General features: G+C 37.7%; 1 protein-coding gene across 3 annotated transcripts in view; it reads right to left on the bottom strand.

Annotated features, from left to right (window-relative positions):
* The window catches only part of LOC135474816 (sal-like protein 1), a 64,372-nt gene that overhangs the window by 7,009 nt on the left and 39,444 nt on the right, over nt 1-17,919 (bottom strand). For 2 of the 3 annotated variants that reach the window (XM_064754414.1, XM_064754413.1), the window contains exons 3-4: nt 6,071-6,226; nt 4,170-4,229 (exon numbers count right to left, since the gene is read on the bottom strand). In XM_064754414.1, coding sequence (XP_064610484.1) covers nt 4,170-4,229; nt 6,071-6,226 — 216 coding nt within the window. The remainder of the gene's footprint in view (nt 1-4,169; nt 4,230-6,070; nt 6,227-17,919) is intronic. The other variant, XM_064754415.1, reaches the window with a different exon arrangement.

Here is a 17,919-nt window from a genome sequence, read left to right as displayed (position 1 = left end):
AGCTGAATTCCTGCAGAATCACAATTATTCCCAATCCTTCAACTGGGCTGAGGTGTGCACCGTTTTGTTTAGCTCTATGTCGAGGGTTCCCCTCGTGATAATCAACGCCAGATTCGCCAGATCATTTGGGAAATACCATTGGCCATAGATATATCTTGCTGATTATTTGGACTTGATTTTATTTATGTACACAAGATGGAATCTGACAAGCACAGGTATAGGGTTAACTCGTGAACTGGTGATCTCCGAAGGGAGCTACTATGACAACACCACTTGAACCAAGGCGCTCTTAGGCCGCAGGGGGGTCGGGCGAATATGCCACGACCCCCGGGCGTGAATGCCTCTATATTGGCGCACTTGATCCGTCCCCACACCCTGTTGGACGCAGCCGTTCGCCGCCCCCTCCTATTCATAAGGCTTTATTTGAAGGTTACACTATCACTTTCTACAGACATCCGTCGACGAACCATGGTTTCATACATATGCTTTCCAGCTGATGAAAACAACATCACTCCAGAATACATTATGATGATGCAAAAATAACCTTTCACTGGAATGTCAATGCGCTGATAAGCGATCTTGGGAAATCCTTCCTCAAAGGGCGATATTAAAAACGCCACATTTTCTTATTTTTTCTGGCTACACAAATATCCAGAAAACAGGAATGTTCCCCAGTCACACCCCATCCCTTCGACACTCCTCAAGAGATATTCTATTTCAGATTTCGGCCAAACTGATATTGCTATGGTGTTATTTAAACAGAGCCCGTGTCTGGCGGATCCTATACACACCTCAACAAATGGTCGCTCATGCAGCGGTTAACAATCGCCAACCATCGTTTTGTTTCGCGAACTTTCACCCCGTGAATCAGAAGAGCGGAAAATACGTATCGTATTTGGGTGGAATATGCGACAGAGAAAAAAAAAGTTTCAAAAACAGTAATTTCATACGTCGCCAGCCGCTTTGTGGGAAAATTCTCAATCTTTCTAAACAAAGGCCAGAAAAACTTGATGGCGCTGTGACAAAAAGAACAAACCCAGTTTGTCCCCAGTACTCCACATTTGTAACTGAAGAAACGTTCACATTATGAAAGTAAGGGTTCAGTTTCACTGCGTTAATTCTCCGTCAAGGGTAAAGCTCACAGGATCAAAGCTTGTAATACATTTTACAATCCACTAATTTAAAGCTTAAATCCCAGCCACGTCAAATACCGATTTCTTCTGTTACGGCGATGAATTCAATAAAACTGCCACATGAAAACATACCACAAATAACAGGCCAATTAAAATTATTTGCAGAAACACATGGTCTATATACGCCAGGTACATGTACACAATTAATTTGCCCACAGAAGTAAAACTTCATAACAGGCCCGAGGTTTTTTGATGGATCACACATGTCGAGAGACAGGAAGGACATAAAATTTGGAAATCCAGAATTCCCCTCTAGTCTTGATATGACGTGTGCAAGTATTTCCACGATATACGACCGTTTTATGAAAATAATCTTTTTACGTCGCCGCCAAACCGCTAGCAAGTTATCTTTATGCTTGGATTCCAGATAGCTCATAAAGCGCCCTTTGTTATTAGCCCTGGCCGTCCAAAGGTCCAACACTTAAGACCCAACCCTTCTGACAGATCTACACAAGCTTGGGTGGTCGCTTCTACCAAACACAGAGTATTGGTTCTTCAATTTAAACACTCGCTGCTCTTATATGGCAACGGGTGATTGGTAATCAGTACGTACATGTATATTTTACTGGAGGGCGCAGGCCTTTTTATCATGGGCGGCAGTTATGGCCAAGAGAAATAACGTAAGACATGCTTGGCATACCAAGGACATTAACAATAACTTTCATGATGCTTATGACGTGGTGTTACCCCCTGAACATAAAGACGAACCGTCTCCCAGGGAATATCATTCGTGCCAAACGTCTTCAGCCGTTCAAGCCAAAAGAAGAGCTTAAATAGTCCTGTGAGGTGTTTTCAGCTTTTGCATTCTCCAGTCCTTAAATAGCCTGCAAAAGGATCGGTTTTCGCGTGAAGAAAACAAGCTTCAGCCCTTCGGAATTGACCATTCATAGGTTTTGTATTGGCGTCGATCAGCCTGTGCGATTACCACTGATCAACCTTCTCCGAGAACGCCACTTTCTGTGAGAAAACAGTGTCGAGATAGAAGAAGTTCCTTGCATAATGCATTCGATGTCTGCAAATGTGTCAAATTGGGGGTGTCCCACCGAATTGAGCACTGCTGGAGTAATTCCAGTCACAGACGATTTACAAATTGAGTGTCTGGAACCGGCCAGACCGCACGTCGATTGGGTATTTTCAACTAGGCACTGCAGTTCAAAATCCCATTCCTCCTACCCCTGTCTCTTTTCTCGAAAGAGTATTTGCTCTATTTTTTCACACATAAAATTTAGTCCCAAAACAAGTAATATCAATAAATGTAAGAGAAGAACGCCAGAAACAAACCCATATTAACATATATACTTATTTTCTGCCAACCAAGACAGTGTGATTAAAACTGATAAATTACCTGAAACTGCAGGATTTTCATATCTTTGTACACTTTTGCTATGCCAAGATAATCTTGAATTATACTTGCGGATCTATAGCAATTTAAATACAATTATGTACCGGGTTGATAGATATACAGCTGCTGATTATTCTCAATGTTCAGTCAAACTTTGAGAATTACAAAAAATGGATGTTCCGTTCAATAAAATCTTTCACATGCAAAACTCGTAAAAAAAGTACCATTACTTTAACTTGAAAAAGGTGGGTTAAAGATATAAATAAGAAATATAAATGACTAAATAGTGTTTTTTTCTTCTACATCTTCAAAACACAAAAAAAAAAAACTAAGCCATCGTCGGCATCCTGATCTATTGTTTCTCGAACTACAGGTCTGTTGGGCAGGCTTGAGGGAGCCTGGGAAAATAACTGTGTATTTTTGTAAAGTATGACTAGGGGAAATAAAACAAGTGGGTGTTTTAGCTGGGAGGTTGAGCGACAGATAATCCCTATTGATTGTGCTTGTTTTTAGTGGGCCCTTGTTTCTCCAACCAGACCTCCAGTTAAATAATTGCATGCATACACAAGATAACCCGAGTTAAGTATTCACAGATTAAGGACGTTTGTGTTGCAGACCTGTTCCAGAGCCCCATGCCACACTACAGCTTTCTACGAACTTCCACCCACCTAGCTACTTCCTTTCCCCTCATCCCTAGGGCAGGGCAAACTAACCCATCGACAAACATCTACGCTTGACTAAGGCCAAGCAACTGCCAAAAACGTTTTCAGCTATTCTTTATATTTGAATCCTAGTGCAACAAGAGCGGTAAGAAAATCTTAAAATATTCAGTTGAGGAGTTATTTTAAATATTCTGGAAAGAAGTAATTCAGGAAGCAGATTTTTTTTTCTGCACGCTGGTTCGATATTTCATGTCTTACTATAAATACTTTGATTGAAGAAAATGTAAAAATGTAAAAATGTAAATCAAGCATAAGATTAAGCTTTTATTTAGACACTCAGGACGATAAATAACACAGGAAAACTTCACATAAGCCAGATTTATCAAATAAAACGGTCTTTGCTATAAAATAAAATTAGTTTAAATGCTATCTGTTTGTATAAAACAAATGCTATCTGTTTGTAATCATATTTCTTGCAGGTATGAAATAGTGATTTTTAATGTGTCTTCACATTTGTTGGAAAATATACCTTGGGTATGTTTTAATGCACACGCTGAATGCAGGTGAGACAAAGCCATCTAACCCAATTAGTTTCAAGCAAGCAAATATTCAAATTCACCAAAACAGATGTTGATGGAAACTTTTTCTTTTGGTGCTGAACTAGAAGCAACAAAGGCCAGAAATGTTTTTGCTACTAGCAACAGCATGGGTCAATGGACATCTTTGATTTAACTTACTAATACCTTTCTGCTAAACCTTGTTCTGGTTTTGTTAATGGTAATTTGAAATGTTAAATTCAAAGCAAAACTACAACTAGCCTCTACACCTGGTAAAAATTTATTTCCAGGCGAAACTTTCAAAAGCTTCAGTTCTGTTAGGGTTGTTCAGACAGCCAAGATTTTCAGGCAAGTCATGGAAGTTTTCTACGCAATTTAGTCATAAATTCTCGCTAAGAAAATGTAGATTTCTCACCGAGTCGATAGGAATGGAGCCTCCGGAAAGCCTTGCTCGACCAGGAGGGCCAGGAGAAGTCTGAATCGAGAAGTTTTACAGTTTTAGTTTCTCGCGTTTTTTTTACGAGTTTTTGTACCCCTATATTTAAGCCGCTAAAAATATAGTCATACAATTTCTACTGTTCAAAGCCAAAGGGAAAAGGCAAGTCTATTCTAACCATATGCAGCTTTGTTTTGAAGATCAGATAAATGCATATAAATATAAAATAAATGCACATACAAATAGAATGATTACTGGTGAATTTGTGAGGCCCAAAGTTTGCTTATGAGAGCAGTATTTGCACTCAGAATTGTATTATAATCACCCATGTATTACTTTAGTACTACATCCCACAGATGAAAGAGAAAACACCTAAAAACAACTTGAAATCAATGTTTTGGCTTTACCAAAAAATACATGGACCAAATATTTGCATTTTATGAGAATGTGAATTTGCCTCCAAAACACAAGTCTACAAGTCACTCATCTGACACACACTGTGGAACTGAATCAACGACCAGAAATATCTTACATTAAAATTCCAAACAATCTCAACAAAGTCTCTTCCTGGACAGATCAATGAATTTAATTTGTGCCCATAAACAAGACAGCTTCAGATGAAGGTGGGAACAGGCCATTTACTTAGAGGTTTTCCCTTGTGGACAGACCAAACTGAAGAACAAGGGATTGGGAACTATGTGTTGTTGGCTTTTTCTACATGTTGAGGACATTCCTCCAATGTTGTCTATCAGGTGTGTACACCTTTGTGACAACTGTGACTGCCTTCTGCCACCCCATCAACACAGTCTACAGCACAACAGCTTACCAGGTCAACAGCAAATGCCCACAAAAAAATCCCCATTTCAAATGCAGGGTTACAGGGAGCTACGAGCCATCTGTGATAACTGAAACATTGCCAAGTTGTGGGGAGAGAAAAAAAAAACATGGTGAGGGGGGGTGGGGGTGGGGGGGGCGGGGGAGAAGGGTAACACGGAGGTATATGCATATACTGGGCGACTTTGCCAAAAATGGGGGCCATCTAAACAGAAGGTGTTGCAGACAATTCACAGCTATATTCATGTCCTTCTTGGGAAAGCCTACAGATTTGGAGTGTCTTAAAATCCTGCTTCTCCACTGCAATTGATCCGCCTTATTTCCTGTCATGTTAACTAAGGCATTGTTCTAAGCACAGCCCAGTTTTGGACCACAGCCATGCATGCTTATCTCCCCCTTACAACGGAATTATTTCGCTTTGCTGAGGATGCTATTAAAAAGTAACAAAAAAAAAAACTGAGGATGCTATTAAAAAGTAACAAAAAAAAGCAACCTAAAATTTGTTTCTTCTGTCTGTACTGATCCGCCATATTTTGAATACAACAAATAGATTGTTTATGTAAAAATGTTTATCATGCAGCTTTACTTTTTCAGGTACTATATTGCTTCTAGTCTAACAATACTGACATATATATATATATATATATGCCATGAATTGGCAAGTGTTGTTTTCTTTTCTCTTTTCCCAGCAGATCTGATTTGACTTATACATTTATACATGTGCACTAACCTTTTAACTATCAACATGCTCTCAAACCTGTTTACAGAAAGTTATCATGAGAAACCTGTGAGCCCCTGTGCATATAAAAAGCTACATGTGCTATTTGTTTGGAACAAGGATTTTAGAAGAAGACACCATGGAAGTTCAAATGATGCTATACATGTAGTTTCCCCAAATTATCTGAACAGGTTAACGTCTGTTAGTTATGAAAGCACTGAATTCGGGTTGACCCTACATGTATACCTTGATTTGCTCTCGCAGGTAACATCAATGGGTACAGTTTCCGATAATACCAGTGACAACAGGTTAACAAATGTAGACTTACCTGTATGAGATCGAATGTGGATCTGTAAGGCGCTGTCACTTCCAAACACCTTATGACACATTCTACATTTGTGCTTGAAGAAAGGGTCATCGCTTACAAACTGTGACTTGTCTATGGCTGGGGAGGTTGGATTGGGGGATCTGGCTGAGGAAGCACCTGTAACACAAAACTATCTGTTAGAGTTGGGACAAATACAATGTGGATCAAAAACCATTCCAGGGTGTTAAGGATACATGTAAATATACACAGAAAAGATGGACATAAAACTTTTTAATATACTATACTATTTATATACATATATGTAAGTAAATGTAGATATAAAATGAGAGATCAACTGAACACATATGCCAAAAAGTTAATAAAAACAAATTGGTACACTGGATGTGCGTTTAAAACCAATCAAGATATGAAAGAACAAAGAATGCCCACAGCAGTTTTGGTCTATTTCAATTTGTTCCTACTCTACTGTAATCTTCCAAACGATCATTCAACACTCCACCCAAAGACTGGTCGTTAGCACAGGCATGGCAGGGGGGAGGGGGGTGGGGGGTGGTTGCTTGTGTACATGATCACTAACATGGGCTGGGTCACTTCATGCCAACCAAATTAAATATATTACAAGAGAAGTTTTTGCCTCATAAACTTGCCATTAGCAAACGTTCCATATCAAGAGTTGATAGTTTCTAGATATTGGACTGGGCCCTGCAATACACATGATGTAGTAAAGTAAACAGCCTGTAGCTTGGCAACCACTTTTCTGGCCGAGATGACTTATCATTGCATCGTGACAGCAAATGTTGGAGAGGCTGGAAACCCTCACGGAGAAAACAGCAGCACCCAAGATTCATTTTCAACCTCTTCACCCCAGGAAAAGCTTGTGCTGCTACCTAAGCCTATACAAAATATAATTTTTCTGCTCTTTTTACTGATATTTACACTAAAACTTGGGTGGCGGCAGCAGGCACTGTAAGCAAATACAGCCCAGGCCCCAAGTACTTTTGCAAATTCTAATCCCACCCAGGACCTCTAAATTTCCAGTTCAGTGTGGCATAATTGTCAGCTTAAATCATAACACAGCCTTTAAGTTAAAGGTGTTTCCTCAACACAAAATAAATCGAACTAATATCACTTGACATCTACACACTTGATGTGTCCAGTACTCTGCGTGGTAGTACTAACCTAGATACTAAGAACTTTATAGGAAACTGATTACACAAAATAACAGACTTCTCAGCCCAAAAGTCCCAAAATTCTGCCTTTGTGTGGTATGTAAATGATTACCATTCGCTCAAACACATCAGATTGAAATAAGAAACGTAAAAATGCCAGTCACTCTAAAAATTGTAATTCACAAAAAACATGAACAAAAAAAGATGAAAGAGGTTTACCCAATTTGTATATATATCTGCTTTCAGATAATAAATGGGTATCTATTCAAATTGAACAAATGTTTCTCAACGTAACATGTAAAACAATGTAACTATTGTAACAATGTAACAATGTGTTACAGCTAATACAACAGGTATCATCACTCAGGCCTATGACACATTCAGGGTTTTTTCTATATATGTCAATGATTCAGTCCTCATTCACACATTTTACCTGGCTAAGTGTTATTTATATGCACAGGTACCAGACATGATTTCTTCACGCAACACCAGAGGCTTGTCTCTGAATGGTGTATCATGTTTGATGGTCTTACTTATGTCCCTACACGGCCCTGTCACAACCAATTCTGGCTACACGCAGAGAATGGAGTGTATTCGCCAGCAGACATATAAGACAATCTGATCAGACATATAAGACAATCTGATCAGACATATAAGACAATCTGATCAAGGCTGAGCCCATCCCTGATTTACTGTGTGCAGTTACACTACAATCAAATCTTACTTACAATAACACAACTCGAAAGTTTTACAACTCTTAAAGAATTTGTAATAGTTATTGGAATGTAAAAACATGGCCGTCAAGCACAGCAATCCCATTCCTTGGTAGATTAATTTATATTAGGCCTTTTCAAAGAAGTGCTTCTCACCACTAACACTCTTAATATCTTTGCACAAATGTGTTTAATATGATCCAAGAATTTTCCATGTTATGTTTGTTTTGCTATATTTCTTCTTGTTTCAGAAAACTTACTTCTTCCCTTAGCATAAATCTTTCATAATCTATTACCTTTTACATTTTATCATACACATAGAATCTACATTAAAATAAACCCTTTTATTGTATAAGCTGCGGTAAGTGTAACGGTTCTTTCATCCAGTATTAAAAAGGTGAGTCCCTTCTACTGTTTGTATACAGATTTGACATGTTTTAATTACCAATATTAAATTATATTTATGATGTGAAAGCAGGTGATGTATAATGCTTAAAAAAGGTCAAATGAAACAAACAGTTTAATTTTATATGAAAAAGTGAAATATATATAAACGTAACAAGTAAATAAAAACTTGGAAATTTACAAATGAATAACTGTGTGTAAGCTTTAGATACTTGCTGCTTACTAATGAAGTCTATCATTATTTAAGGTTGTCATGTATATTAAAATTCATTTCCTTATAAAATAGTTATATTAGTTACACATGAAATATCAAATAATTTTCTGGCATAGTGATGCATGTGTAAGCGGAACTGCCTGTCACCTGAATAGCATGCACAAGATGAATGACTTAAAAGCAGTTGTTAGAAGCATGACTTAGTTCTAAAGAAAAGACATGGTATTTATCACAGAAATGTCAAAGCGGCAACTTCAGATCCTGCGTAAATTTCCACCTTGTCTTAAGTACTCTACTGGTAAATCATAAAATGCCTACAATACATTTACACTGTTTACACTTTTTTTACCTATAAATGAAGGAAAATGAATGTATGGCGACATGTAGTATCAATAGACTGAATCTATACAACTAAAAAATTAAAACTGAAAATTGCTTGCACCTAGTGACAGCAGACTCTAACTCATTTAGGTCTGGGATAAATGAACATCAGCCTTCAGCCCTGATTGGCAATTTTAAAGTTCTTTGTTGACAGAGCTAGGATGAGCTGTTCATGACATAACCCAGGAAAAATACAAGTTGTCTGAAATTTTGTCATTCTGAGCACAACTGTCACGAGTGAATATTTTAGACGTTAAATGGGGTGATGTATAAACATGGGCAGGGCAACTTTGTTAGATGCGTCAGGATGAGTTAGCTGGTCTTCACTGTTACAATAAGGCCAACCTTGACTGGAAAAACCTCTCTTAAATCTCAGAAAATGAGAGAAGCATTATAAATGAGAGAAAGCCTATAAAGTATGTGAGTACATCTACCTGTAGAGTATTGCCCGACCCTAACGATATACTCCACGTGTATCATTCATCCATCCTACGTGAATCTTAATCAGATGTGGGGCGGATCCTACATGGATCCTACAGCCATGATGGCCGACCAATGCATGGATGTTCTGACCCCTATCCGTGCCGGATATATCGTTAGGAACGAGCAGTACTGCACCTTAGAATTAAGCTGACACCAATGTATTAAGTCCAGCCTGATCACTAATCACTGGATCCTTCCACCACCAGGCGATCCTTTCCTTTACCATACATATATAATGCAGAGTTTCACCTGATGTATTTGACCTAAAATTTCGTTAGTCATGACTAAGTTAGTCATTTTGAATTTAGTCAGGTAGAATAATATTCTACCTGAACAACACATGTTCGGCTTAAAGCTAATTTCAAAAAAAAAAAACTGCCTCTAAAAAGCGAATTTTTTTAAAGTCAAAGTAAGACATTAGTTTTACTGACTTCATGTATGCAATATTCCACCTTCAGCACCTCTTTCTTCCCAAATATGACGCGTCAGAAGAATTTCAGCGATTTTCTCTCGATATTACCAGATTGGTTTATTCCTCAGAATCCATCAACCTTGTGGGTGGGGTTTGGGAATAGTGAGGGTAAAACCAGCTGTTAGGAATTAACACCCGCTCCTTGGTCTGAACTTAAGACCACCAGGGTCATATTTTTCAGAGGCTTATCGTGACGGAGTGCCTCAAATTAATAGTGCCAAGGATTTATACCTTGCAGAGTGTAGAGTTCAAAAGTCTCCTAGCAGACATTGTCTTCCTGGAATTTATCATCGTCAATCTTGTAGGCTATGTAAACGATGGCTGGCCTCCCCTTGGTCCTGACCTCGCTATTTCCTGGGCAAAATCATCGATAGCCTAATCGCTCGCTCAAAGATTGATGCTTCCAATTTTCTATCATTTATACACGATTTTATGGGAGTAATTTTTCCTCAGAGGAGGTATGATAAAAAAAATTTATACCAGGTCAACTGACCTTTGCCTCCAAATCAATGTCGACCATTTTCCATGATGGCACCCCGAATGAAAAACACGATGATTTATCTGCTTTTAAAACACAAAATAGGAGGAATAATGGGCCAGTGACGGAAAGGATTGGGATCTCAGAATCCGAGCATTAGAGCGCGCTCTGTGCTGAAACCCTGTCATCTTCTCGTTCGATGCAGGCTCATAATTCATCTCTTTCTGTATTTCCTGCCGACAAGCCCGGATTTAACCCCCAATCTGGAGGTGTCATAAGTCAGGGCCTGAAAACCCTCCGTGCACTGGCCCTAATCAGCCCAGCACTAAACAAAAATTAGATCATGAGCAAAAAAATCACATAGAACAGATTAATCAATTACAGAAAGGTTAGATAGCCCCTTACTCCATTCCCCTAGTAATCCCTTCTTGTCAGCCAGGCCCAATTGCTCAGCTATCAACTTCCTTTGCAATCTTTCAATTAATTTGAGAAATGACACGAGGAGAAGCGATTATGATTTGGCTGCATGATGTTGGGAGAAGACAACCTCTCGCACATCATGAATCATATCACCGTGGCTATGTTCAAAAACCTGATTTTAACCTCTCTGTTTTCTTTCAGACCCCCTTAGATGGAATCTCCCTGGAGTGTCCACAGCACCGACAGCATGCTCAGTTTCCTCACGCACCATTTCACATCGTTCTGATAAAATGCTGACATCTTCTCTTATTGTCCAGGACGTTTTTCTTCCATGATATGTCCAGATTATCTCAACCTGCCTGATTACAACTGTCCTATAAGCTTATACTTCCTACAAACTTTCAATATTACGTAACTCTCCTCCAATAGGAGAAGAACCCCAATCTCAAACTTTCATTTTAAATACTATTTTTTTCATTGTACTATTATTACCTATAATTCAACTGCCACTCTATAGCTTCCACTTATGTTGCATATATCCTGAGTGGTACATCTTACAGAAAAGGGATACATTTTTTTGTTACTTTACCCTTATTTTGAATTGATTTTTTTTCAAACTACTGTCTACATTAATTATACAAGCCATATAAATGCATACATATATGTGCATGTACGGTTGTACCTGAAGCCAGAAAATCCAGTTAACTTGCCTTATGTGTTGACAAAGACCTCTGATTTGTGTTTGGGATATAAGGCTAATCAGGTCACTATCTTGTCAAAGCCTTAATCTTCTACATATTTTTCAGAGCTGATGTGGATTAAAATGGCACAGTTTGTCAGGTCGTAATTTTCCCAAGAAAGAAAATCATTTACAAACACTTGTGCCTCTGGTAATGGTCTCTAAGTGTCCCGCTGTCATCTTTAATATTATATTCCATTTAATATATGTCCAAAATATCTTCTTCACTTAGAAGATAGGTATGTCATAGGCCACAAGTTTAGCACACCTTTAGGCCTTAGTGGCATTTATAGGCTAGGACCTTCTAGCAACTAAGTTATGACCTATATATTTGCTGATACATATTGCCATATACAGCCTAATGGGATCTGGCCTTCGAATAAAACCCCTCCATAAATGTCATTTTTAATATATAACAGATATTTCCTTCCTTTGTTTTTCACCTACATGCATGTGCAAAGGAAAAAATAAATCAGAAACAAAAATTCAGGTGCTGGCTTATATCATCAGATCTAAAAAAGGACAAAATATTATTGAAATAGAATATTTATGTTCACAAATAATGCAGAAAAACTTTATTAATATTCCATTTCAAATAAAGAGGACTAACAATCAGATTTTTACTCATGTATTCAAACTAATGACATCATTATGAATACTTATGCTAAGCAAAAATTTTGTTCATTAACCACAAATTTTTGTTTATATTTTTACTATGTTTTAAATTCTGGCGACCAGAACTTAACATTTAAAGTTTGGTATTAAAGCCAGCTTGGGTGAGTTGTGTGTATGTAAAAGGTTTTGTTGTACCTATAGAGGTCAGACTAAATCAGGCCAACCTAGGTCTCATCCACAGCTACTCACAGATTCCTACAATGTTTACCTTGTAACCTAAAGTCCAAGGATAATTCTCTACCCCCAACTGGTTGAGAAAGACCCGGGCAATAAAAGGCCACAGATGGGAATATTTCTGTGGTGTGATCAAAACTCTAATGGTCCTGCACATGTTGTTTCTAGAGACCATGGAAAATATAGATACATCCACTGCCAAGCTGGCCTCAACCCTTCCACGATTTATAAACAAGATCTCAGAGATTCAAAGAGATTCTAAGATGATTCTCCAGCTGATAGCTATCACCCGGGCAATCCGCTTGTCTGATGGGATATATTGGGCCAATGAAATTCATCCGAACCCCCACCCCCACCCCTCTCACCTCTGAAGACACTGATGAGGTAGTTAAGGAGAAATCAGATTTTAAAACCAAAACTGTTAACATATATTCAGGAAAATAAAATTTAGGAAAAAACTATAAAGTGCATAATGTTTAAGATATTTAAATTGGAATATATTTTTGAAATGAAAAGAGGAAGATGGTATTTTTAAGATGCCTTTTCTAAGGAAACATTGGTAAACAAAAAATTGGTCACAATACATACACAGGCCTGCATTGCCAATGTTTTAAACCAGGTTACAAATTACAGAACGAGCAATCAATGCAAAAGACGTAATAAGCAGAAGAGGGCATCTTAAAATCATAAACCTACGAAGTCATCTGTGACACAGACAAGGGAGCTTTAATTAGCTTGATCAACAGATTATCCTCCCAAATGCTAGAGCTTGCAGTCCACTGACCTTTTCCAAAAACTATAGGCATCAAAATGTCACCAGAGCAAGACAAAGAAAAACAATAAAACCCCAGACTTCATTTTAAAATGTCAGGCAAGCCAGATATGGGAAACCATCATCCTGTTGCCTTTCTAAATGCATTTGCATGTCTGGATATTTTCCTACCTAAATTAAAATAGGCTTGCCCAGATGAAGCTGCCTCTTAAGCAGGAATTCAGCCTCATGGGACAAGTCAATTTAACTGTAAAAGGGAGTGGGGGGAAGAGGCACAAGTCCGCTCTACCTTGGTCAGCAAAAATCAACAAGCCGTGCCCTTTAACCTGTGCAGAGGTGTGTAATGAAGAGGTTGTGTACTGACTGCCCCCCATACACCACAGTCATTCACAAACACACACCTGTAGGGCATAAGGTATACAACCATCTTGTACCTGGGCCACTGTTGAAAAAAAAAACACTACACCAGGGAGAAAGAAAATCAATTTTATCTATGATACAAGTTATTAGGTGCAATTTTTATTAATGAATGTTTTTTTTTTCTTTAGGAGACTGTCTTCCTTCCTCAGGGATAGACAAAAAAAAACTGAAATTAATAGTGCTGATAAGTGCCTGTAATTTGAGCTAAACATGACAAATACGAAGACGAGCAATTTTATGTCATTTTTTTGTACTTTGTTAATAACTGTGTCCATTTTTTTTTTGCTAAAGATAGGTGAGTATGATTCAGAATTTGATGCCATTAATATTTACAGTGTCAGAGTTACATTAACAGAGGTAGCTTGTACAGTTCATTAACAAAAATACAAAAGGTGATTTAATCTGCAGGCATTTCCTTCCGTCTGTTCAGATATAGACTTCAATGAAAACTACCTTACACAGAAACTATAAATTTAATGTTTGCATGCTACAATGATTCATAATTGTTGTTAAGCAGGAATTCAGTAATTCCAATCTATTTTCTCTTACACTTTACTGGCTTTTTTTACCCACCTGGCAGATAATTGTCTCGGCTAACTCTGAAAGATCTTCAATTTTAATAGCTAAAAAATAAAAATACATTACAGCGGAAGTATGCCATTGAAATTCATCTTTAAAAGCTATATATGCATTCATTTGTGTTGCATTTTTAATTTATTCATATTTTATGCAAATTTAAAAACTACATTTTCACTTATGACTCTAGAGAAGTCATACTTCACATATTAATAAGGTGACGAGTTCCCTAGAAGAATGGACATAACTGAAAGCAAGTTGGCCGACTGAGGTACATTTACTAGCTTATGTGTCGGTAATACGTAAATCCACGAGATTATAAAGATAGGTACTGAAAAAGGTGCTCAACCGTGTCCAAATGCTTCAAGATGCTGTGATGATAAAATATAAATAATGTGGCCAAAAAAAAAAAGACAACGAAAAAGAAGCATTTTTCATAAGCCTTGACAAGCTAGATTGTAGAGGCCTTCCAAGGAGCAAGCATTCTTTGATGGTTGGCTGTAGAAGTAAAACAGTGCACCTGAACTGAACTAGCGAACATGTGAGGTTCCATTGGGGTATTATTACTCAATAACATGACGTGGATTGTTCTGAAGTCAGAGTCGTCCAGAAGAACAATGTGACTCCCTGTCAAAAAGTTGTCAGAACCTGTAGCCAGCTTTTGTAGGGAGCTGAGATATGCAGGCGTCTGCACTGACAACACATGGACCATTCTCAACATTGTTACATTATGTCGACAGAAGAAAAAAAATAACAGTAAAAAGCTAATCAGAAAAATACTTTGTTTTGATATTTCCCTATGAATCATAAACACAGGCATCCAGTCATCTCCGGCTTCCTTCATTTTCCACATGTGCCTGACAATATAACGGACTTGTGCTTATTTTTCTGGGGATTTTAACGTTCTCTATTTTTTCACAATAGAAGGCTATTATGTTGATTGCCTGAGGCAATTATGATATTGATAGTCTGACATGGGACTTCGAAAAGTAGAAAATATGTTACAGTATTCAATTTACTCCGAATACCAGAAAAACAACTTCACACAAAATTTAAAAAACAAATACCTTGTATATGTTTTTTTTTTTGCTTAACCATAAATGATATATGCAAAGTGGCAAAAACCTTAGTATTTACACAAAGCATAAAAACTTTTGCATTTTTGTACCAAAGAAAAGCCTACCTGTTTGATTTTTTTTTCGCAGAATGATTAAGCCTACAATAATTATTCAAAGTAAACTGAATCTGAAACCAGAATGCCCACAAAGATTTCCTACTTAGTGAATATCTGAAGCACCTTCTGATATTCAAAGCAAGTTTGTGAATGTCTATATGGACTGGTATGAGAGCTGGCTAAAGCATACCGTGAATTCATAGCCATGCTGATATTGAATCTTCTCAAAATTCATGCAGATTTTGAGGTACATATATACAAGCATATGGACAGAAAACATGTGAATCATGTTGGTGAAGTGAACACTGGGCTGACTTGTTCTGTTGGAGAACACAGACATTGCCAGACTCCCTCCAGTCAAACGATGCAGGTAGAATGCACACCTGGGCGCGTGCTCAGAAAAATTGGATTATTGTCTTATATTGTTTGAGCTCTGCAGAATTTTCCTTTTTGTTGACACAGAGAATTGTTTACAATCTACATTCTTTGATTTTTTTTTTTTTAAACCTGCGTTCCCTCCCTTCTGGAATTAAAAACGCGAGGCTGGGATGATGCTGGTGTTTGCAGGACATCAACGTGCGAGAGCGTAGTAAGAGCAGCGATATGGCACGTAGTATCCGTCAGGTGTCCCGTCAGATCCAAATCTCCATCTATGGAATTTCTATAGAGCTATGTAAGCCATGCTGCCCAAGTGCTGCCGCACAAGCCCTGCCTAATGCTCTAAATAGCAATAATGACAAATTTATACAAGCTGGAATAACTCAGCCTCTTACAATACAAGCCTGGGACGTCGTGTGCCAAGAGAATGACTGGGTGCCAAGCAAAGGCCTGCCTGCCTATTGACATACGCTTATAAAATAATATTTTATCATATGCCATGGAGCATTTCATCGCGTAACTAGCACTTTGAACCACTGACATCAAAGGGGGAGGACTCTGTCAAAGGTCTGCAGCCGACTATAGCACTGCTTCTGTTTGACCCATTCATAGAAGCGTTCAGCAAATGCAAGTTAACGAAAACACAAAACCCCAAAAATACAATAAAGAATGTGAAATATAAAAAAAAAAAAAAAATGAGAAACTGAAGGACAAAAAAAAGGGGAAAGTGAAGGACAAAAAAAAAAAACAACATAAAAAAGGACTTGAGGAATTTGAATTAGATCGCTTATTCTATGAAGAAATAATTAACAGATCGAGTGTCGAGAAAAGAATTCATCTGCATGGTAAGTGTAGAAAGATCCGCATGGTAAGTGTAGAAAGATCCGCAAGGAAAGTGTAGAAAGATTCGCTTGGTAAATGTAGAAAGATCTGCATGGCAAGTGTAGAAAGATCCGCCTGCAAGAACCTATCACCCTTATAGGTGTACCAATCAGCATACCAAATTTTGCTAATAAACCACCAAATACAATGACCTTTATATCACAGAACACTAGTTTTTCATTTCATTCAGATCAACAAAAACCTGTGCATAATGTATTTTATGCATAAATACGTTATCTGACAGGAGATGGTATAACATTATTTAAATTTTGCAGAAATATCTCACAACTGTAAAAACTGTATATAATAATCTGTGAAACACAAAAGGTGTAAAACAGAAACAAGGTGTGAGTGTGATTGAAGAGGATGAGAAGGCTTTAACTCGTGTTCAGCTGCAAACATGAGCTCCATTTATGAAATCATAGCAGCTCCTACAGAGCCAAGGTCTAGCTGCCAGATGTTTATTACGGCCTTAGGCCATATTGGCTTTAAGCAGGTAGACAGACCTGTTTTTTTTTTTTTCTGCACCACCCGCGAGCAACATTTCCTTTCTCAACATTAAGTGACCAGCGACACGATTTATTACATTATATGACACAGTCGGGGCTCAAAGATTCCTCACAAGTTCGGGTCAATGAAATATCACACACTCACAGTGTCTGGAAAATCTGATAAATTAATATGCCTCTGCGGGTAAAAGTTTGATTCAATAAAGGCAGAAAATCAACTGGACCTTTGATGGGAAGACAACACACTTGACCAGTACTGACCTCCGGCTGGGTAGAAACAGTGGGCAGGGAATCTTTGTAAATGTTCCAAGGTGGTAAAGGGCTAACCAACTTAATGCTGAGAAAATCTAATCAATTTTCTACAGCTGGGCCTAATTTGTAGCTGACTATAAAACCTTACAAGTAGAGGTAGCCCTAAAAAGACAGTCTACTTAACACATATTTTATTATTATTATTATTAATATTATTATTATTATTAATGATAAACATATTCTTGAGTGTGGCATAAAACACCAAGCAAATAAATCAATAAATCAACAAACATATATCATTGTGCTGGCCACTGATGTGAACATAAGGAGAAATTTGGATTCTTTACAAAAAGCAACTTTGTTCCTATACATATGTATATTTAATACTTCATCTCATTGATAACAGCCATGTACATTTTATACCAGTGTGTGACAGGCCTATGCTACCTAAGTCTTGGTAGATTTTATGAAGTAAAATATTTTCAAAAACACATACCCTAAGATTTGGGACAGATATTAGTAGTGTTGGAAGTAGATTATCCGATTTTTAGCAGCCTTCTGGA

Source organism: Liolophura sinensis, chromosome 9 (assembly GCF_032854445.1).
Source record: "Liolophura sinensis isolate JHLJ2023 chromosome 9, CUHK_Ljap_v2, whole genome shotgun sequence".
In the NCBI taxonomy this organism is placed as follows: domain Eukaryota; kingdom Metazoa; phylum Mollusca; class Polyplacophora; order Chitonida; family Chitonidae; genus Liolophura; species Liolophura sinensis.
This window is presented reverse-complemented; position numbering and strand designations above follow the sequence as displayed.